Here is a 19,262-nt window from a genome sequence, read left to right as displayed (position 1 = left end):
GAAGGTTTGCTGCATATGAGTATAGAACATCGACCTGATCTAGATCTCCTAACCATTACTCACACTGTTCCCTTAAAAAAAAGTGCATCTGCTGTGTGGGCAGGACTGGGTCAGGTTGTATTTTAGTACAAGAATTTTGTAAAAAAAAAAAAAAAAAGTTGTACGCATTGGCTGAAAGCAGGACCTGGCATCTTGCCGATCAACCGTTCAGTGCCTGCACCTCACAGAGAATGGGGCTGGAAGTTGTTGTCTATGGATATTGAACTTCACTACATAGAACAGTGTTTCCCAACCCAACAAGGGTGCATACAGCTGTTGCAAAGCTGAAACTCCCAACATGATCGGACAGCCAAAGGCTGTCTGGACATGCTGGGAGTTGTGATATTGCAACAGATGGAGGCACCCTGATTGGGAAACACTGATGTACAATGAGGAATGGTCTTTCCTAATGGGCGACGGCCACATGGTATGCGGCTGCTTTCATACGCAATGCACAAAAGTCTGCACACTGATATTTCTAGAATGGGATCGGGGAGTTTTTGTAAGCCGATTGGCTACTCATGATAACTTTCTGATGTTATACAAAGAATTAATATGGGAGTCCTCTGACCATCTATATTTTTGGAGGACATCTGTCTGTGGTGACTAAGCATGGCTGTAGCAGGACTTCTGTGGCTGCCATTTATAGGCAGCACCATAGCAAACACAGCAATGGGCAGCCCCATAGCAGATACACAGTTCTGAGCAACAAGATAACGGGCATGGATAGCCCTATAGCAGTACAGTTGTAGGAGACACCTTAGCGGACACACGGTCATAAAGAGCACTGTTACAGGCATACAGTCATGGAGAGAGATCTGCAGCAGGCACACCGTTACATGGAGCACTGTAGCAGCCAAACAATCATGGGGGGCAATGTAGAGGACACAGCAGGGTTTAAGTCCTGCAAGGAATGCATGGGAACTGAGTTCCTGCACATTTTCCACAGCAGGAACATTGTTCCCATTAGCTGGAGTCCTGCAGGACCAGTCCTTGAGTGGAAATCTTTTTCCCAGGACTTGACCCCTGGGACACTATCATGAGGAGCATTGTAGCAGGTACAGTGTCATGGGGAGTACTGTAGCTGGCAGTTATGGGGAACAATGAGGCTGACATATTAAGAAGCACTGTAGTGGACAATTGCGGTGAGCACTGTAGCTGACGAATATGGGTAAGCACTGTAGCTTACAGTTATGATGGAGCACTGTAATGAACAATTATAAGGATCACTATAGTGGACAATTATGGGGAGCAGTATAATGGACAATTATGAGAAGCCCAGAAGTGTACAATTACGGGGATCCCTGTAGTGGACAACTAAGGGGATACCTGTAGTAGAAAATTTAAGGGATTCCAGTAGTGGACAATTACGGGGATCTCTGTAGTGGACAACTAAGGGGATACCTGTAGTAGAAAATTAATGGGATCCCTGTAGCGGACAAGGACAGGGATCCCAGTAGTGGACAAGTATGTGGAGCCCTCTAGTGAACAATTATGGGCAGCACCGGAGTGGACAATAATGGGCAGCACCGGAGTGGACAATAATGGGCAGCACCGGAGTGGACAATAATGGGCAGCACCGAAGTGGACAATAATGGGCAGCACCGAAGTGGACAATAATGGGCAGCACCGGAGTGGACAATAATGGGCAGCACCGGAGTGGACAATAATGGGCAGCACCGGAGTGGACAATAATGGGCAGCACCGGAGTGGACAATAATGGGCAGCACCGGAGTGGACAATAATGGGCAGCACCGGAGTGGACAATAATGGGCAGCAGCGGAGTGGACAATAATGGGCAGCACCGGAGTGGACAATAATGGGCAGCACCGGAGTGGACAATAATGGGCAGCACCGGAGTGGACAATAATGGGCAGCACCGGAGTGGACAATAATGGGCAGCACCGGAGTGGACAATAATGGGCAGCACCGGAGTGGACAATAATGGGCAGCACCGGAGTGGACAATAATGGGCAGCACCGGAGTGGACAATAATGGGCAGCACCGGAGTGGACAATAATGGGCAGCACCGGAGTGGACAATAATGGGCAGCACCGAAGTGGACAATAATGGGCAGCAGCGGAGTGGACAATAATGGGCAGCACCGGAGTGGACAATAATGGGCAGCACCGGAGTGGACAATAATGGGCAGCACTGAAGTGGACAATAATGGGCAGCACTGGAGTGGACAATAATGGGCAGCACTGGAGTGGACAATAATGGGCAGCACTGGAGTGGACAATAATGGGCAGCACTGGAGTGGACAATAATGGGCAGCACTGGAGTGGACAATAATGGGAAGCACTGGGGTGGACAATTATTGGAACTGTGTGGTACACAATTATTAGGAGCACTGAAGCACACTGTTTTGTAGGACAACTCTACATAACACTGTAGCTTTTATGGGGACAATTATGGGAAGCACTGTAGTAGATACAAAAATTGTAAAGGACATAAATGGAGAGCTAAAAAGTTGTAAAAAAACAAACAAACATTTAAAAGCAAATCTTGACAAAACTAAGAAACATTTACAAGAAGAATACAAATGTAGCCAAAGGTTAGGTGGATGTAGACTCCTTCCTATTTAACAGGCTATGAAAATGTCTGGGCGGAGAACTTAATCCAATGCATAGACTTCTATCACTGCCAAATGGCCTGTCCACCCACTACGAGTGGGAAGTGCAGCTGTACACGGACCCCCTGCTGCAGAATGACATGTAGTAAGAGTGCCCAGCAGGATGGAAGAGAAAATATGGCTGACAACTATAATGTGTTAATGTGGATCAGCGACCATATTGTGTTAAAGAGAATAAAGGAAATAAAAAAATAAAAAAAATACATCCAGAGGCTTCAGGACAGAATCATGGGCTCGGGTGCAGGAGAGCGGCACAGGACGAGCGCCAATGCTGTAACAAATTTGTTTTAATAACTCTGCATTGTAGGTTGTGAACGGCTCAGAGAGGGATCAGAAATAAATGTGCGGCACTGTACTTCTCTGCCTCATCCTTTATTAGATTATAAGCCTGATGCAGGGAACAATCTTGGAGAGAAAGCTTTCATCTTGCTCTGTAAATGCAGAAAGCGTGTGCGTGTTTACTCCTGACACCGCATGAATACTGATGCCTCCATATACCGCTGCCCCTAAACTCCTGTAAACAGCTTTCCAGAACCAAACTATTGCTGACTCTATACTAGAGACCCCTCGTGTCTCCGTCTCCTTAAGAAACAATTAGATTATTATCGCGTGCGCTCCAAGGAGAGGACATAGACTGCCCGGCTGGAAGAAGAAAACAACATTATCTATAATTTTATATGGCGCCTATATACTTGTCAGCATACAATATAATCTCCATGGATAGTGCTACTAGCGATACCTCTTAATAAGCCAGTGAGTCAGAGCTTAGCATGTGTGATACTGCCTGTGATACTGCCTGGAAATCAAAGCCTCTCATGTGTGATACTGCCTGGAAATCAAAGCCTCTCATGTGTGATACTGCCTGGAAATCAAAGCCTCTCATGTGTGATACTGCCTGGAAATCAAAGCCTCTCATGTGTGATACTGCCTGGAAATCAAAGCCTCTCATGTGTGATACTGCCTGGAAATCAAAGCCTCTCATGTGTGATACTACCTGCATATCAAAGCCTCTCATGTGTGATACTGCCTGCATATCAAAGCCTCTCATATGTGATACTGCCTGCATATCAAAGCCTCATGTGTGATACTGCCTGCATATCAAAGCCTCTCATGTGTGATACTGCCTGGAAATCAAAGCCTCTCCTGTGTGATACTGACTGGAAATCAAAGCCTCTCCTGTGTGATACTGACTGGAAATCAAAGCCTCTCATGTGTGATACTGCCTGCATATCAAACCTCTCATGTGTGATACTGCCTGCATATCAAAGCCTCATGTGTGATACTGCCTGCATATCAAAGCCTCATGTGTGATACTGCCTGCATATCAAAGCCTCTCATGTGTGATACTGCCTGCATATCTAAGCCTCTCATGTGTGATACTGTCTGTGATCCTGCCTGGAAATCAAAGCCTCTCATGTGTGATACTGCCTGGAAATCAAAGCCTCTCATGTGTGACACTGCCTGCATATCAAAGCCTCTCATGTGTGATACTGCCTGGAAATCAAAGCCTCTCATGTGTGACACTGCCTGCATATCAAAGCCTCTCATGTGCGATACTGCCTGTATATCTAAGCCTCTCATGTGTGATACTGCCTGCATATCTAAGCCTCTCATGTGTGATACTGCCTGCATATCAAAGCCTCTCATGTGTGATACTGCATGTATATTTAAGTCTTTCATGTGTGATACTGCCTGTATATCTAAGCCTCTCATGTGTGATACTGCCTGCATATTTAAGCCTCTCATGTGTGATACTGCCTGTATATCTAAGTCTTTCATGTACGAAACGGTCTGCATCCAGTATAAGCCTCTTACTGTCATTGTTCATCTTATTTCCGATCCTATCTATCTAACGGTGCGTTCACATGTGCGTATTTTTGCTGCAGATTTTGCTGCCCATTGACTTCAATGGGAAGCAAAATCTGCTGAAGCAAATCTGCAGCAGAAAATACACACGTGTGAACGCTCCCTTAGGGTGCGTTCACACGTGCGTATTTTCTGCTGCAGATATTGTTGTCCATTGGAATCAATGGGAAGAAAAATATGCAGCAGCAAATCTGCAGCAAAAATATACACGTGTGAACATACCCTAAGGGTCAGTTCACACGTGCATATTTTCTTCTGCAGATTTGCTTCAGCAGATTTTGCTGCACATTGAAGTCAATGAGCAGCAAATCTGCAGCAAAAATATGCATGTGTGAACGTACCCTAATACTGTTTTATGTGAGTTGGTGTATTCAAACCGTTGATGAGCATTTTTGTGCTGCCTAGCCAAAATATCTATGCTTCTTTTCTAATGTGTGAAACTACCTGAAGTATCTAAATGTGTGTGATAATGTAATATCAGTGTATTCAAACCAATTACCCAAGATACTGTGCTGTATCCAAACCTCTTGCCTGAGATACTGTGGGGATGTATCTAGGCCTCTCTCATTTGAGACAAGAGGATTAAAATCACTGATCTAATACAGTAGTATATTATTATGTGTAGGATGGGTAATAAGCTCTGAGCCCATATGTGTGAGTTGATGTATCTAAACCTCTGATGTGCGATATTGTGCTATGGAGCCAAATACTGTTTTGTGAAACGATGTATCTAAAACTCTGATGTTTGATATTGTGCTATGGAGTCAATACATATGAATTATATACTAGTTTGGGTGGCGTATCATGTGTGATAGATCCATTGATTTTTTTGGGACACTTGAGTATATTAGATACACCAGGCAAACCAATGTCATTCCACTTGCGAGGAAAGGCAGACATATATATATATCTATATATATATACAGTGCTCCCTCAACATATGATATTAATTGGTTCCAGGAGAACCATCATATGTTGAAACCATCATATGTCGAGTACATATGTCTATGTAAAAATGGCAATTGGTTCTGGGGCCTTTGAACCATTGTATGTTGAATACATATCTCTATGGGAAACTGCTAATTGGTTCTGGGATGACCATTGTATGTGGAGTGTATGGGGAGTGTTTAACAAACCAGGGTGCCTCCAGCTGTTGCACAACTACAACTCCCAGCATGCATGTACAGCCATTGACTGTCTGGGCATGCTGGGAGTTATAGTTTTGCAACAGCTGGAGGCACACTGATAGGGAAACATTGATGTATGGGGTGTATAGTGTGTATATGTATTGTATGTGATGTGTGACATCGCATACAGTACTGTACAGTTCTTTAAATACCTTCAGGGGGGACAGAATGTCCTCCATTACGATCCTGCCGACTACAGCTCTATAGGAAAGGAAGGGGAGGGCAGCCAGCAGCTCATTGGATGCCTGCAGCAAGATGCTGCAGGCTATTGGCTATGGCTGCACTGGGGGGGTGGGGCGGGGCTTACACGGAGCTCACAGTGGAAGCCTGCGTGAGTTGGCAGGACAGCATGTGAGTAACAGGAGGCAGAACGGGGCACACGGGGCACTTAAACATCTGTCAATTGCTGAAGTTGTCAGCGCTGTCAGATAGCTGTTTGTACAATGGCCCCGACACACAGCAGCATCATATGTCGATGCTGCCTTCAACATACGATGGGCTCTGAGAGGCCATCATATGTTGAAATGATCATATGTCGGGGCCATCATAAATCGGGGGGTCACTGTATATATATATATATATATATATATATATATATATATACATATATATATTAATTTTTTGGCCCAATAGTACAATATCACACATCAAAGGTTTAGATACATCATCTCACAAGATAGTATCAGCTCCATAGCACAATATCACATCCGAGGTTTAGATACACCAAGTCATAAAGCAGTATAACGCATTATGGTCTTAGACACACCAGTATATTAGACCATTCCATACATAAAAGCTTTAGAAACACCTGTTCAGCGGTACAGTGTCTGAAACTAACTTAGATTCATTAATTTATCAGTACAGTACCTCAAATTAAAGTTTTAGATATACTGATTCTGTGACACACTTAGATTCCTTTAAGGTATTGTACTGGTGATTCAGCGTATCTAAGCCTTTTATTTCAGATACCGTACAGCTAATCAAGTGTTTTTAAAGCTCTTATGTATGAACCGTTCAGATAAGCTGGTGATCTAAAGACCATAATGTGTGATACCTCCTTGTAATTTGTGATATATCTATGCCTCTGCTCTCACATGTGATACTGCCTGACGTATCAAAGTCTCTCATTTATGATACTGTACTGCGGATCAGTAGCTTGTAATCCTCGTATACTTGGACCAGTCTAATAAAATAACATGACTATAAATACTACAGTGAGAGTCGGTGTCTAAACATACACAGTGTGTGCTATTGTGAGAGAGAGCTATCTCATGTAAGATATGCTGTTGAGTATCGAAATCTCTCATGTGTGATACAGAAGGTAATGGTCGGCACTTCCGTGGTGCTGGTGCGCGTGGTGGAATAGCACTAATAGTATGAAAAAGGCCCAGCACTCACCAAAGTTGCAGTAAAGGTGAATCTTTTATTCACATGGCAGAATACAAAGAACAGGACTATATGCCTTCCTCTGCTGTCTGACAGTAGAGGAAGGCATATCGCCGAAATGCACCCTGTTCTTTGTATTCTGCCATGTGAATAAAAGATTCACCTTTACTGCAACTTTGGTGAGTGCTGGGCCTTTTCATACTATTTAACGTGTGATACGACCACAGAAAACCACACAGCAATAGATGACCATGACCAAGAGAGCATTAGGACTACAAAGCAATATACGGATATTAATACTGACCTCTCCCGCTTCTCTAGCTGAACGTCTTTGGTTCGCTCTAGCTCTTGAGGTGATTTGGTGGCCACGTCTTCAGGTTGTGTCGTGCCTCCCTGAGGTTCTCCGGTTCTCTTCGGCTCATGACCATTGTACCACTCTTGGTCACTTTTCCTCTGTGTAGAACCAGCAAAACAGTAATTTGGATCGTGTCGCTCTTCTTCCATCTCCAGAGACTGCAGACTCTCATGATAATGATCGGAATCGCTAAGCTGGGAGCTCCCTTGGCTGACATTACCAGACGAGCCGTACCGACTACTTCCAGCAGGACTGTGGGGACGGAGGGATCAGAGACCAATCATTTACACAAAAAGAGAGTCTGAACCATCACAAACATACAACCGGTGTAAGGTGAAAACAGCAGAACACTAGAACCATGGCTGGACCATTAATATTGGAATTTGGTAATATTCTCATTACAGACACAGGTCTGCATTCAGGATTCTGCATGCTTCCAGTTATCTATATGTTTACAGCAGATGTTGTGTGTGTCTGGTTGGTGAAACTTGCTGTGATTGTCTGATTCAATTTGCCACCAAGGGCATACTCATGTATTGGGTGTCTTGAAGGCACTTTATTGTTTTCAGTTTGGTGAATGTTCAGCGACAGTGCAAAAAAAAAAATAAATAAATAAATAAAACTTTGCATAATGAAGCGGCAAAACACAAAAAAAATAAATAAATAAAAAATAAAGGATGTGGCCTTGTTAACAATAAACCGCTAAATGGCAATAATGGAGCAACCTATTCTTGTTTTTTCCTTCATAAATGCGATAATGGATCCTGCCTGTTCCCATCCATGACAGCATGACGATATGTTACCCGCCGTGTATGTAATTAACATGACACACGCTGCTCTCAATCAGGACAAGTGATGACATTTATAAGAATGGCAGAACAATCTTGTATCATTAAGATGTAAAAATATTACTACAGTTGGATTATATACTCAGTGCAGCCCATTAGGCAGTGTGGTGTTCAACATGTGAATATGTGTGTAATATTTAAAGCGTACCTGTCAGATCCCACAAAAAAAAAATATATATATATCTTTTATGTTACTCAGTACCTCATCCTGATCATGTACATGTAATGTTTATGTCTCTATCACCAATATTTCACTAAATAATAGCATATTACAACTCAATGTCTTATAAATTATCTCAAAAGGGAGGGGACGTGTCCTTCTCTTGGCAGTGTTGTGATGACTCCTCCCCCTCCCTCAACCTCCTGACTCACTGCTCTCTAGAGCCTGGCAGCCCTGCTCTGTAACCCTTTCCTCTCTGGATTTATGCTGTACACACACACACAATGATTATTGGAGATTGCCTGTCCTCTGCCACCAGAGACAATATGGTGAGTGTATAACTTACATCTTCCTATGTCATTCATGTTTGTCATCTATAGGCAGTCCTGTAATGCTGGCACTTGTAGTTTTGGAATAGTTGGAAGTTTTTGGATAACTCTTTTTACAGCAGTGTTACCTCCAGCTTTGTGCCTACAGCTTTTGCAAAACTACAACTCCCAGCATGCTCAGACGTTCTTTGACTCTCAAGGCATGCTTAGAGTTGTAGTTTTGCAACAGCTGGAGGCACATGTTTGGTAAAACTCTGTTACAGCAGTGTTGATGCAGGCTGTGTTCCTCCTGCAGCCTTGTCAATTAGCCATCTCGTGTCCATGACCCTTGGACACCCTCATGCTCCTGTTGGACTTAGTGTCCCAAGAGGTATGGGGACCCCTGCCATGGTTGAGAACGTTTTGATAGGTTACCTAGAATACTCAGGCAATTCGTCTGGGGAGACAAACCTCCATATACAAAGAGTGGGAGAGCTTTGTCTTTAGAGAGGGCTTAACATGCTGGCAGGCTGCATACTTGTGCACTTTTTGTCGGACACATTGCCCTTTTTATGCATTTTGGTCATTGATTCCCAACCAGGGTGCCTCCAGCTGTTGTAAAGCTACAACTCCCAGCATGGTCGGACAGCCTTCGGCTGTCCAGCCATGCTGGAGACACTCTGGTTGGAAAACAATGACTTGGGTGATTGAGTCCATGCACTCTGGGAATAAAAAAATGCTATAAGTGCCTTTCTTTATCCATATTACGGCTGCAAGTCCTGGCCTGACTGGGTCTTTTGCTCCAAAATGACAGCTCAGAGATCCCTATGATGCTATCAGTTCAAGCCAAGAGACCCGCCATTGAGCCATGATACGATTTCAGGCATAGAAGGTGCCAACATAAGATGGGGGCTGCATTTGCACAGATGCCACAACACAGAGACTGCCCTATAGATTGCTTTATAAATGGTTGACTTGTTCTTTTACACTATATACAGAGTATTTGTTTTGGTGACTTTCAGTCTAAGATTTTGTAAGATTAAAGCACCTTTTATCCAGTGTTCTGCATATTTTACCCATACACCGTTCACAGATCGAAATAAAACATTTTCATAGTCTACTAGAATTAAAAGCATAATACTAAAGAGGGCACAAAGAAAATTAGGATACGTTGCAAAGTGTGCTGGATTTATGATTTACAGAAAGTAAGTAAGCTACCTAGATGTCACATTTGTGTACATTTTATGCATTTTTGTACCGTTATCCTGTTGAGGGAACGGGTTGCATAACAATAGCATTTCATATGAATACATTTAACTAAGATGTGATTGATAGAGTAGTTATTGTAATCTTCAAGCAATTTTCAACTTCACTGGTTTTAAAGACAACCATTTTCCTAATACCCTCTTCAGGAAATATCTAGATATATGCAAGACAGGCACAGACATCGAAGCTTCAATAAACAGATAAGGAAGGGCTCCTAGACAAGGACACTTTGAGCATCCATATTAGAATGGAAGATTTTTTTAAGGACCTATAAATTAGAGGTGAGCTGGCAGACTGTTCTCCTACATTGGTCATTTTAATAGTGTCCCTGGGCTAGGACCTTCACCATCCAGGATTTTCACCCACTTTGGTGGAGGAAATTATTGGAGGGTCAAGTAGACTGGGTGATTGTGGTATAACTGGGTAAAGAATACAAGTGAAAAGTGGGGATGACCAAACACTTTTCTAGGATACTATAGGATTGCCATATTCACAACTTCAACATACAAACTAGAATATAGAATCTAAGACTAGAATGCTTGAATAACAGGTGACTTTACTACATCAGAACAAGCAACACAGCAACAACTCTATGGTGCATTATAAATGGCTGCATGATGGACACCATTTATTATGCCCAGGTAACTGGCCTTGGTTCCCTTCTATTGAGTTTCGTTGCCAGCCTCTTGGTGAGATCATAGGTTTTTGGCTCAGACTGATCTTGGTCATCCAAAGAACTTGCAGACATTATTTCCAGACTTCCTAATGTAATGTCCAAACAAGGCGTGGGACTCAGACTTAGGTCAACCATAGGGTCTTTGGTTTGAGGCTCATCTGAAAAATTTGTTAGAATGCTAGAGGATTCGGAGAGTAGAGAACACACATCCAATGTTTCTTTGGCTTGTAATAGGCATTGCCCAGGTATTACTGCATCTACGCTGCCTTTCGAGTCTTGATCAGAATAGGCAGTAGAGTTCTCACTTTCTTTTAGAGATAGGTCGTCTGCACTGGTTTTTAGGAGCACAGGCAATTGCGACAAGTCAAAGCTAGGAGGAAAATTCTCGGAATCAATCTTCATAGCCAATGACCATTCAATTTTCCCAAATACAGGGGACTGGCTGTTGTAATGACTATTAACATTTGGTACTTTAGTGGTTTCATCTAAAAGGGTCTTTGCAGTAGTCAAACCTATATCGGGGGAAGATAATCGTGGAACGGATGGCTGCTTAACTAATGACCCAGGAGGACACTTACTACTCACTTCTGGGTAAACTACAGAGTCATTGGTAAGTAGACTTAATTCTGAAGGACATTTTGACAATTTATTCTTATTAAGTGAACCCTCATCAGAAGACTTAAGGATGTTTAAGGAGGGATCTGTTGGGTGTGCAATTTCTTCTCTATTGGGAGTTCTTTCTAAATTGTGTACCTTAGCTTCACCATCCATCAAACTTATGGGGTCATTAGCTTGAATTAAGTCACCACTGACAAAATCTTTGGACACATCATGAGTCTCAGCTGTCAAGACAGATTTTTGCTCTATCTTGGCACCTTCATTTGAAGGCAGATTAGAAACGTGAGCTTGCCCTTTGTCGAAACCAGTTTGTTTTATTATATTGCCATGTGCCTGTACAGGTGATTTGGACTGACTTCTATTTGTGGGCACCATTGCCTCAGGTGCTTTATTGGTCCCACCACTAGAAGGTTTAAACATACCAAAGAAGTCACTGGAAAGCGTACTTGTCTGAGGAGAAGAAGAGAAGCCGAATAATGAGCTTTTCTTTGGCATTGAAGATGATGAAGACTGAGGGGTAAAGTAGAAGCTGGACGTATTTTTCTGGGGCTCAGTGGATGTAGAAAACCCGCTGATTTTAGACACGAAGCTTGAGAAGATTTCAACTGAAGAATCAAACACAGACTTTTCTTGCTCAGGCTCCTTAGATGTATTTGTAAAGGAAGGAGGATCTAAAGGTTTGAAAAAAGGTGCATCTTTTGCTGGTTGTGAAGGACCTAGGTTACCAGGAACAAATCCATATTCCTTTGTAGGTTGTTCATCCTTCCGTATATGTAAGTCACTGGAACTAGTCTTGCATTCTTGTGCATTGTCCTGGGATTTCAACAGGATTTCCTTATCTGACCCAAAGCTGCTTGGAGCATCAATAAAAAAAGATTCTTGCTCATCGCAGACAGAGCTATGATCATCTGAAATTTCGGCAGCTATAGCAAACACTTTATCGTTCATGCTTAAAGTGGAAGACATTTCTGAAACTTGGGGTGTACATTCAATAAAAGGTTCTATTTCACTATTCATAGTGCTGTCAGCGAAGTCAACATCATTCGCTTGAATAACATTTTCAGGAAGATAGTCAAATGGTTCAATTGCAGAGTCATAAACAGACATACTTGGCTCCACTGACTTACTACTTTCATAGTCACACTCTTCTTCCTCTGGACCTTCATTCTGGAACTCATGTATTTGATGATTTATGTTTATTTCATAATCATCTTGCAATAAACCATTGTCTGGTGGACAAGATTCAGGATCTGTAGAAATATATGGTTCATTTGGTGGTGGACCAACATCAAACACACAAGATTCTATCAGTGGACTGTCTCCACGAATTGCTGGACTATATAATTGAGTGTCTTCTTCAAAAAATGGTTGGTCTGATGCCCTTGTATCTACCTTATATTCCTTGTTTGGGTAGGCCTGTTGATAATCTGGAATGGTTTTTTGTTTTTGTGCTGTGCTTCTAAAGGCATCCTCCCTAATGTTTTTTGACAAAGCAGAATCAAGGGTCTTTGTCTCCTCAAACAAAGAAAAGCCAAGAAGGCTAGAAAAGGTATTGGTACTGGGCGGTGCTTTCTCGCTAACACTGGGCTTACTTGAAGAGAAAAAAGTTGGTATCTTAAAAAGACTCTGCGGTTCTGGCTCCCTGGTTTGAGTTTTTGGTAGCTCTACAGGGATGGGATCAGATTTACTTGGTTGACTGAAAAAATTGAAAATACTACTGGCTGCCTGCGATAGACTGTCCCCTATTGGTGTACTGGTTTGCTGTTCTGGTTTACGGTCTTGAACACCTCCAGGCATTTTTGGGGATTGTTCCATACACACAGTTTCTGGTTTTACAGGTTGTTGAGGGGGAATAGCAGGCAGAAGACGTGGTCTTGATGAAGAAGCAGTAGGTGTATAATCTTTTTCTGGATGTTCTCTTGATACTGGCGTACTTACAGAAACACTGTTATCTGAATCAGGTCTAGATAGTAGGGAGGTCATCAGACCATTGTCATGAATAGTTTCTTGTTTCTTCAGTAATTTACTTCTTGGTGATTGTAGAGTATCTGGTTTTACATCATCTCTGTTTAACACTAAGGGCTTTTTATAAGATGGGCTTTTCTCATTTGATATAGGGGACAACACAGACTCTGTTTGAAAGAGATCACTCAGAGACCCAAATATAGATGAAATGACAGTGGTTTCCTTCTGGTCTGGACCAGTTTCTGAAGTTTTACTACTTTTTGTATTTTCCTCCATGTGCACCGAATTATGATGTAAATTCTCTTGTGACTGAGTTGCACCTGATGTAACTGAATCAATCTGGGTCCTGAAAAAATTCAAGAAGCCAGAAGAAGTGTTTTTCTCAGTACTGGGTTTGTCAGAGTTGCCATCACTGATGTTAAAGATTTGCAAAGCACTCTTAAATAGATTTTTTTCTGGCTCACTATGCTGGCGGGCATTATCAGTGTTTTCTGCAGCCGTTTGGCTTGACTTTTTCATGCTTTCCGTTGCCTGAAGGGTCAGTCTTGGAGTAGGCAAATTAGTATTTGCAAGCTCTTGGGTCAGATTTTGAGAATAATCATCCATGTTTGCATTTGGACCTTTCGGAGTTACTTTAACTGGATGGCTTTTAATTTTTTTTGGCATCTTTGTATCGCCCAAAAGGTCATATTTTGGTTTTGGATATTTCTGACTGGTAGCAACATAATGAGGTAGAGGTGTCTCTTCCTTCACAGTAAGGTCACTGATTGTTTTTGACTGCTCCTCACAAGTAGCAGTGGATTGACTGGGGTCTTCATTTTTACCCAGTAGACTACCAAGAGAGGAGAATAAAGAGGACACAGGACTGAATAAAATCTTTTTTACATCACTTTTTTCAGTGGACTGGAATTCACTTTTTGACAAAGACTCAGTATTGTCAGTTTTTAATTTGGAGGTTTCGGTAAATTTTCGATGTGAAATCGGTTTAGAGGGATGCTTTGCCTGTGTTAAATCACCAACCTCTACTTTTGAGTGCCATTGGGGACATTTGGTGAGGTCAAGAGAATAATTATCTGAAAAGATATTTTCATTATCTGGTCTAAGGTCTACTTTCAGCTTTTTAAGCTTGCATGTAGAGAAATCTAAAGGCTGGTCTCTTTGAGAGAAAACGGATTCTTCAAACATGTGAGAAAAGGTCTCAAGGTTCAACAGGTGGTCACTTCTTTTTAACACCAAGTCCAGGGGGCTATTTAAGGATTGGTTATCTATTTGTTCATCTAAAACAAACCAAGGAAGGTCTCCATTGTTTAAAGGTACTTTAAATCCACACAAAATTACTTCGTCATCTGACATGTTATAACTGGTTTCTAAATATTCATCATAGTTAAAGCATGGTTCTGTGTCTGGGCTACAGGTATAGACATACTCTCCAGTAGGGTCAGTTAAGAGGGAATACACATAAATACCATCGCTGTACATATAATATCCACAGTCTCCATCTTCGGATTGCCACCATAAACCAAATTCTAGTAGGGCCAGCCATTCTAAGTACTCATCATTGTCAGGAGAGAACAGGGAGTTTTCATTCTGAATTAAAGTGCCATAATCCATCAAGCTCCAAAGGGAGTGGTTATATTGGGAGGAAAAACTCAAGTCTAGGGGAATTCCTTCATATAAGCTATAGACCTCAGTTTGTATCGAGGCCAAGTCTATGTTCTGGTTATAGGCCTCACTGTCCACATGAAAATCCTTTGTGTATACATATCCCTCTTCTAACTCTGAAAAGGATACCCAATCCACGTTAGCATTCCCATCCTTCTTGCACAAGTTCACAACTGTACTATTTGCATCAGTTACTGTTCCCATATTACTAAATAGATTGTTTTCCTTGACATGGCCATCAGGAGACTCTCTAGCACCCATGTCTGTACCCCAAACTGTGACATCATAGTCCCACTCATAACTAGAATGACTCCTGTTATCCTCCAAGCCTTCACACGTTGCAGACCTACCTAAACTATTCTCACCAGCATAGAAGCCACTTTCAAAATCATCCATCCAACATAAACCAGAGTCTTCAATTTCTGAATCGAACTGGACAGAAACATCCCTAGAGGAGCTTTCAATAGGACGGAGATGTCTTTCTTCATCTTCTTCTTTAAGATGTTTTTGTGGTTCATGTAAGCCAGAAACTTTATCTAACGGGTTTAAAACTATGTTGCTTTCTTTTTGTAAAGGTAATAGATTTTTGAGTTTGCTGAACATACCCGAATCCTCAGCCTGTATCAGACCACCAGATAGATCATCTGTATTACCCTTTTTAGTCTCTCTTTGTACATTGGGTACAACATTCATGGAGCTTTCTTTACCGCTTGATAAATTTTCATTTGATGCAAACCGAAACAACCCTGAAAATAAACCAGTTGGTTCTTTCTCTTGAAAACTTTTGCTCTCCTTAACAGGGGCTTCTTGAGATCCAGTTTCATTGGATGAAAAAGTAAACAGTCTGGAGATAAATCCTTTAGATTCTTTTTCTACATTCTGAGCCGGTTTCTGTACCCCAACCTCAGGAGATTTTTGTCTGTAAGTAAGAGGAACGCCTTGGTGTAAATATGTTTGCTCTTGAACACACTCGACATTCCGATTCTTTGGGAGGTCTTCCAGATCACGTTTTGGCTTCAGAGTTTGATCAGATATTGTTGAACAATCCATTCGTAGTATAGACTGATGACTTTTCATTTTAGGTCCATCAGAAGATGAAGATACATCTGGCCTGATTTCTTTCTTAAAACTTTCTTTATGATGCAGCTTTAATTCACTTTCTTTATTGGTTGAGGATATATTTTCTGCAGATGAAAACTTAGGTGAAGAGAATGCCTCACTTTTCTTCTCAGATTCCTTATTGCCTGTCAAACTAAGAGAGTTCAAAAAAGGTATTTTAAAGGTGCCTATGCCAAAAGAACTGCTGTCCCGAATGTCTGTTTCAGATTTGAAGTTTCTTGAACTTTCCATGTTACTTGTGTTTTTTTCCATGCTGTTAGAAGATTGGGTGAAAAACTGGCTAAAAGACTTTTTCAGAGGGTGTAAAAATTCTATATTAGACTTTGAGAAGTCCTCAGTTCTGTCTGGTTTTTGGTCTGTGATATGGGTGACATTCATTCTTATATCCTTGGTGTTACATGAGGACATTGGCAAGCTGCAGTCCATTTGTTCACATGTTGAGGGTACGTTGGGCGTTTGTTGTAGATTGAATTTATTTACAGTAATTGGCGATTCCCCACTTGCTTCCGAATTAAGCTCAACCATACTTAACTTTTTTTTAATACTCTTGGCGGAAACCTCATTATTTTCTGTTGACTGTTTACTAAACAATTGACAACCTTCGACCATTAAAAGTTCTGGTGCACATTCTGGTTTTAAGACCACTGAAGAAGATCTAGAATCACATGTACTAACAGTGTTGCTATGTTGAGGGTTGTTGGGAAGAATACTACTTATTGTAGAGGAACTTTCAGGTAATACAGATGGTGGTTGTTTATTCTCTTGGATTTTGTTGGGTTCCTGTTCAAAGGGACTTGCAGTAGTTGCAATATTGGATTTCTGCCCACTCTCAGAACTCATTTTCTTATCATCGCTTTTGTTCGCATTCATAAAATTACTTCCAAATTTAAACTTACTGCTAAAGATTTTTGATATCCCCCCAGGAATAGGATGCTCAGGTTTCTCAGGAGCTGACGAAACAATTTTTTCCACGGATGCCGTAATTTGTTTAGCCCCTGAACCGACCTTCTGTGTAAAGGAGCTAAACAAAGAGTTAACTGTTGTTTTTACACCAGATGAATCCGGAGTAGACTCAGACTTTTCATCACCACTTATGTCGGCTTTGCCTACGCTGTTGGCCAAACTAACAATTTTATCGTCAGTATATGTGGGTTTGTTTGCTACACTGCTACTTCCCAATTTGCTAACAGGTAAAGTATGGAACTTGTTAATTTCTTCTTCCTTTTCAGCCAGATATTCCGAAACAGACTCAACTAAACACTGTAACTCATCCATTGTATCTACATATTCTTCAGTTGGTTCTTCAACTGGAGACAGTGTAAAATTAGGGTAGCTATATTTACTGGATAGTCCCCTGGAAGAGTTTTTGTTATGTAGAGGGTTTAGATTAGCAAATGAATCTGAATTCAAAGGACTCAAAGCAACGTTACTAGCGTAAAAAAGACTGGGACCAGCCCAAGACTGAGAAATCAATGCTAACTCTTCCAAATCATCATCTGAAACTGGTGAACATGGTTGACCTTCAGAAGCACTACTGTCATATTCCTCCAGGGTATCCAGGGAGGAACTATGACCAAGAATGGCTGGCTTCTGTTCAACTAGGTCCTGGCAGATGTTTATTTGCACTACATCTTTATTAGGCTTGCACATCTCATGGACTCCTCGGCCACTCTTGACCAGCAAACCATTCTTATAAGGTCGTAGAATTGGATAGAAAGAAATAACTGGTTCATTGTCAGAGTCAATAGGAGCCCCATGCCATAAAACATCTTTTTTTGACTGAACATTCATTTCTGAACATAAGCCATTACCCTCTAATTCTCTGTTTTTTACCCGAGAATTCTTTTTCAGTTTTCGCCTATCAATTGTATTATATCCCTCTGGGTATTGAGTATAACCAGATTTATGAATAAGGTCTCGAACAGGCGTAGACTTTTCTTCTCCTGTCATTTCAGTATCCATGTTTGTCTGTGAAAGGTTTGCTTCCTGCCAGTTCTTCTGACTTTCTCTTAGAAAATCTTCAATAAGCTGCTTGCCTAATGCTTCACATTCGTCTTCCCAATCTTTTTCCATAGAACCTGTCTCAACGGGAATGATCCTAACTTTATCTTTAACTACAGAGGGATTTCTATTATGTGTATAGAGATCAAAAAGGAAGAGTGGGAGGAAAAAAGGAAGAAGGGGGAAGGTGGACAAGGAAAGAAGAAAAAACAGAATGAAAGACATAAAACCATTGTCCAAACAGTTGTAGCAACTGTCCATATTACAATACATATATAGTGCATGTAAAATGTAAATACTGATAACATTCATCATATTTTAGCTTCTTCTATATATTTTAGTATATTTAGTAACAGTTATAAATATGGTCAATTGAACATTGCCAAAGTCATGGCTTCAGTTCGGAATTCGTATATGTATTCGGGAGAACTGTTTTTGCAGGGTAGCTAATCTCAATAAGTTGCACTAGACAGATCATTTTTATTTTCCTAAATAGGCTAAATGGAGCATTGCTTGCAGTCCTCCATATCTCAGCTGGATTTCCAAAAGGAGAAATTGTATCACAGAGCTACATAGAAGTCTGCACATCCATGAATATTATTGTGGGATTAAAGGGGGTTATCCAGATAATAAAAAATGTATCCCCTATCTCCAGAACAGGGATCGACTCTCCCTGCTCTTCGCTCTGGCCCCCATCTTCCAAGACGTACTCAAGTCACCAGTGATGGCTCACTCGGCCAATCACCAACCGCAATGGTGTCCCACCTCAGTTGGTGATCGGCTGAATGGGCTGTCACTGCCTAGATGAGTAAGTCTCAGAAAGTGTGGGCCATAGGGTTCACCAAGGAGAGTCAGGCCATGTCCTGTGGATAGTAAATCCGTTTTTAATAGCTAGATAACCCGTTTAAAGAGAATGCCCAGAATAGAAAAAATATGGTTCCTATCTTCCAGTACCAGCACAACATGGTCCAAGGTCTGATTTGAAATCTAAGCTCCACTCAATCAAACTGAGTTAAGGCTACTTTCACGCTATGTGTGTGTGTGAGGCTCCGTTACAAACAGACGTTAAGGGCTTTTTTTCCCCACTTTGAACGCCATTAAATGCCTGTTATGGTAACGGAATCTAACGGGAGTCATAAAGGGCAAAGAGGATCCCAAGCAGCCTAAGTGG

The 19,262-nt window shown here is 41.5% G+C and overlaps 1 protein-coding gene across 10 annotated transcripts in view; it reads right to left on the bottom strand.

Moving 5' to 3' along the window:
* Window positions 1-19,262, bottom strand: part of UNC13B (unc-13 homolog B) — a 427,170-nt gene that overhangs the window by 238,515 nt on the left and 169,393 nt on the right. For all 10 annotated transcript variants that reach the window (XM_056547105.1, XM_056547097.1, XM_056547089.1 and 7 more), the window contains one exon: window positions 7,418-7,720. In XM_056547105.1, coding sequence (XP_056403080.1) covers window positions 7,418-7,720 — 303 coding nt within the window. The remainder of the gene's footprint in view (window positions 1-7,417; window positions 7,721-19,262) is intronic.

This window comes from Hyla sarda, chromosome 1 (assembly GCF_029499605.1).
Source record: "Hyla sarda isolate aHylSar1 chromosome 1, aHylSar1.hap1, whole genome shotgun sequence".
Lineage (NCBI taxonomy): Eukaryota > Metazoa > Chordata > Amphibia > Anura > Hylidae > Hyla > Hyla sarda.
The sequence above is the reverse complement of the archived record's forward strand: the minus strand, read 5'-3'. Positions and strand labels throughout refer to the sequence as shown.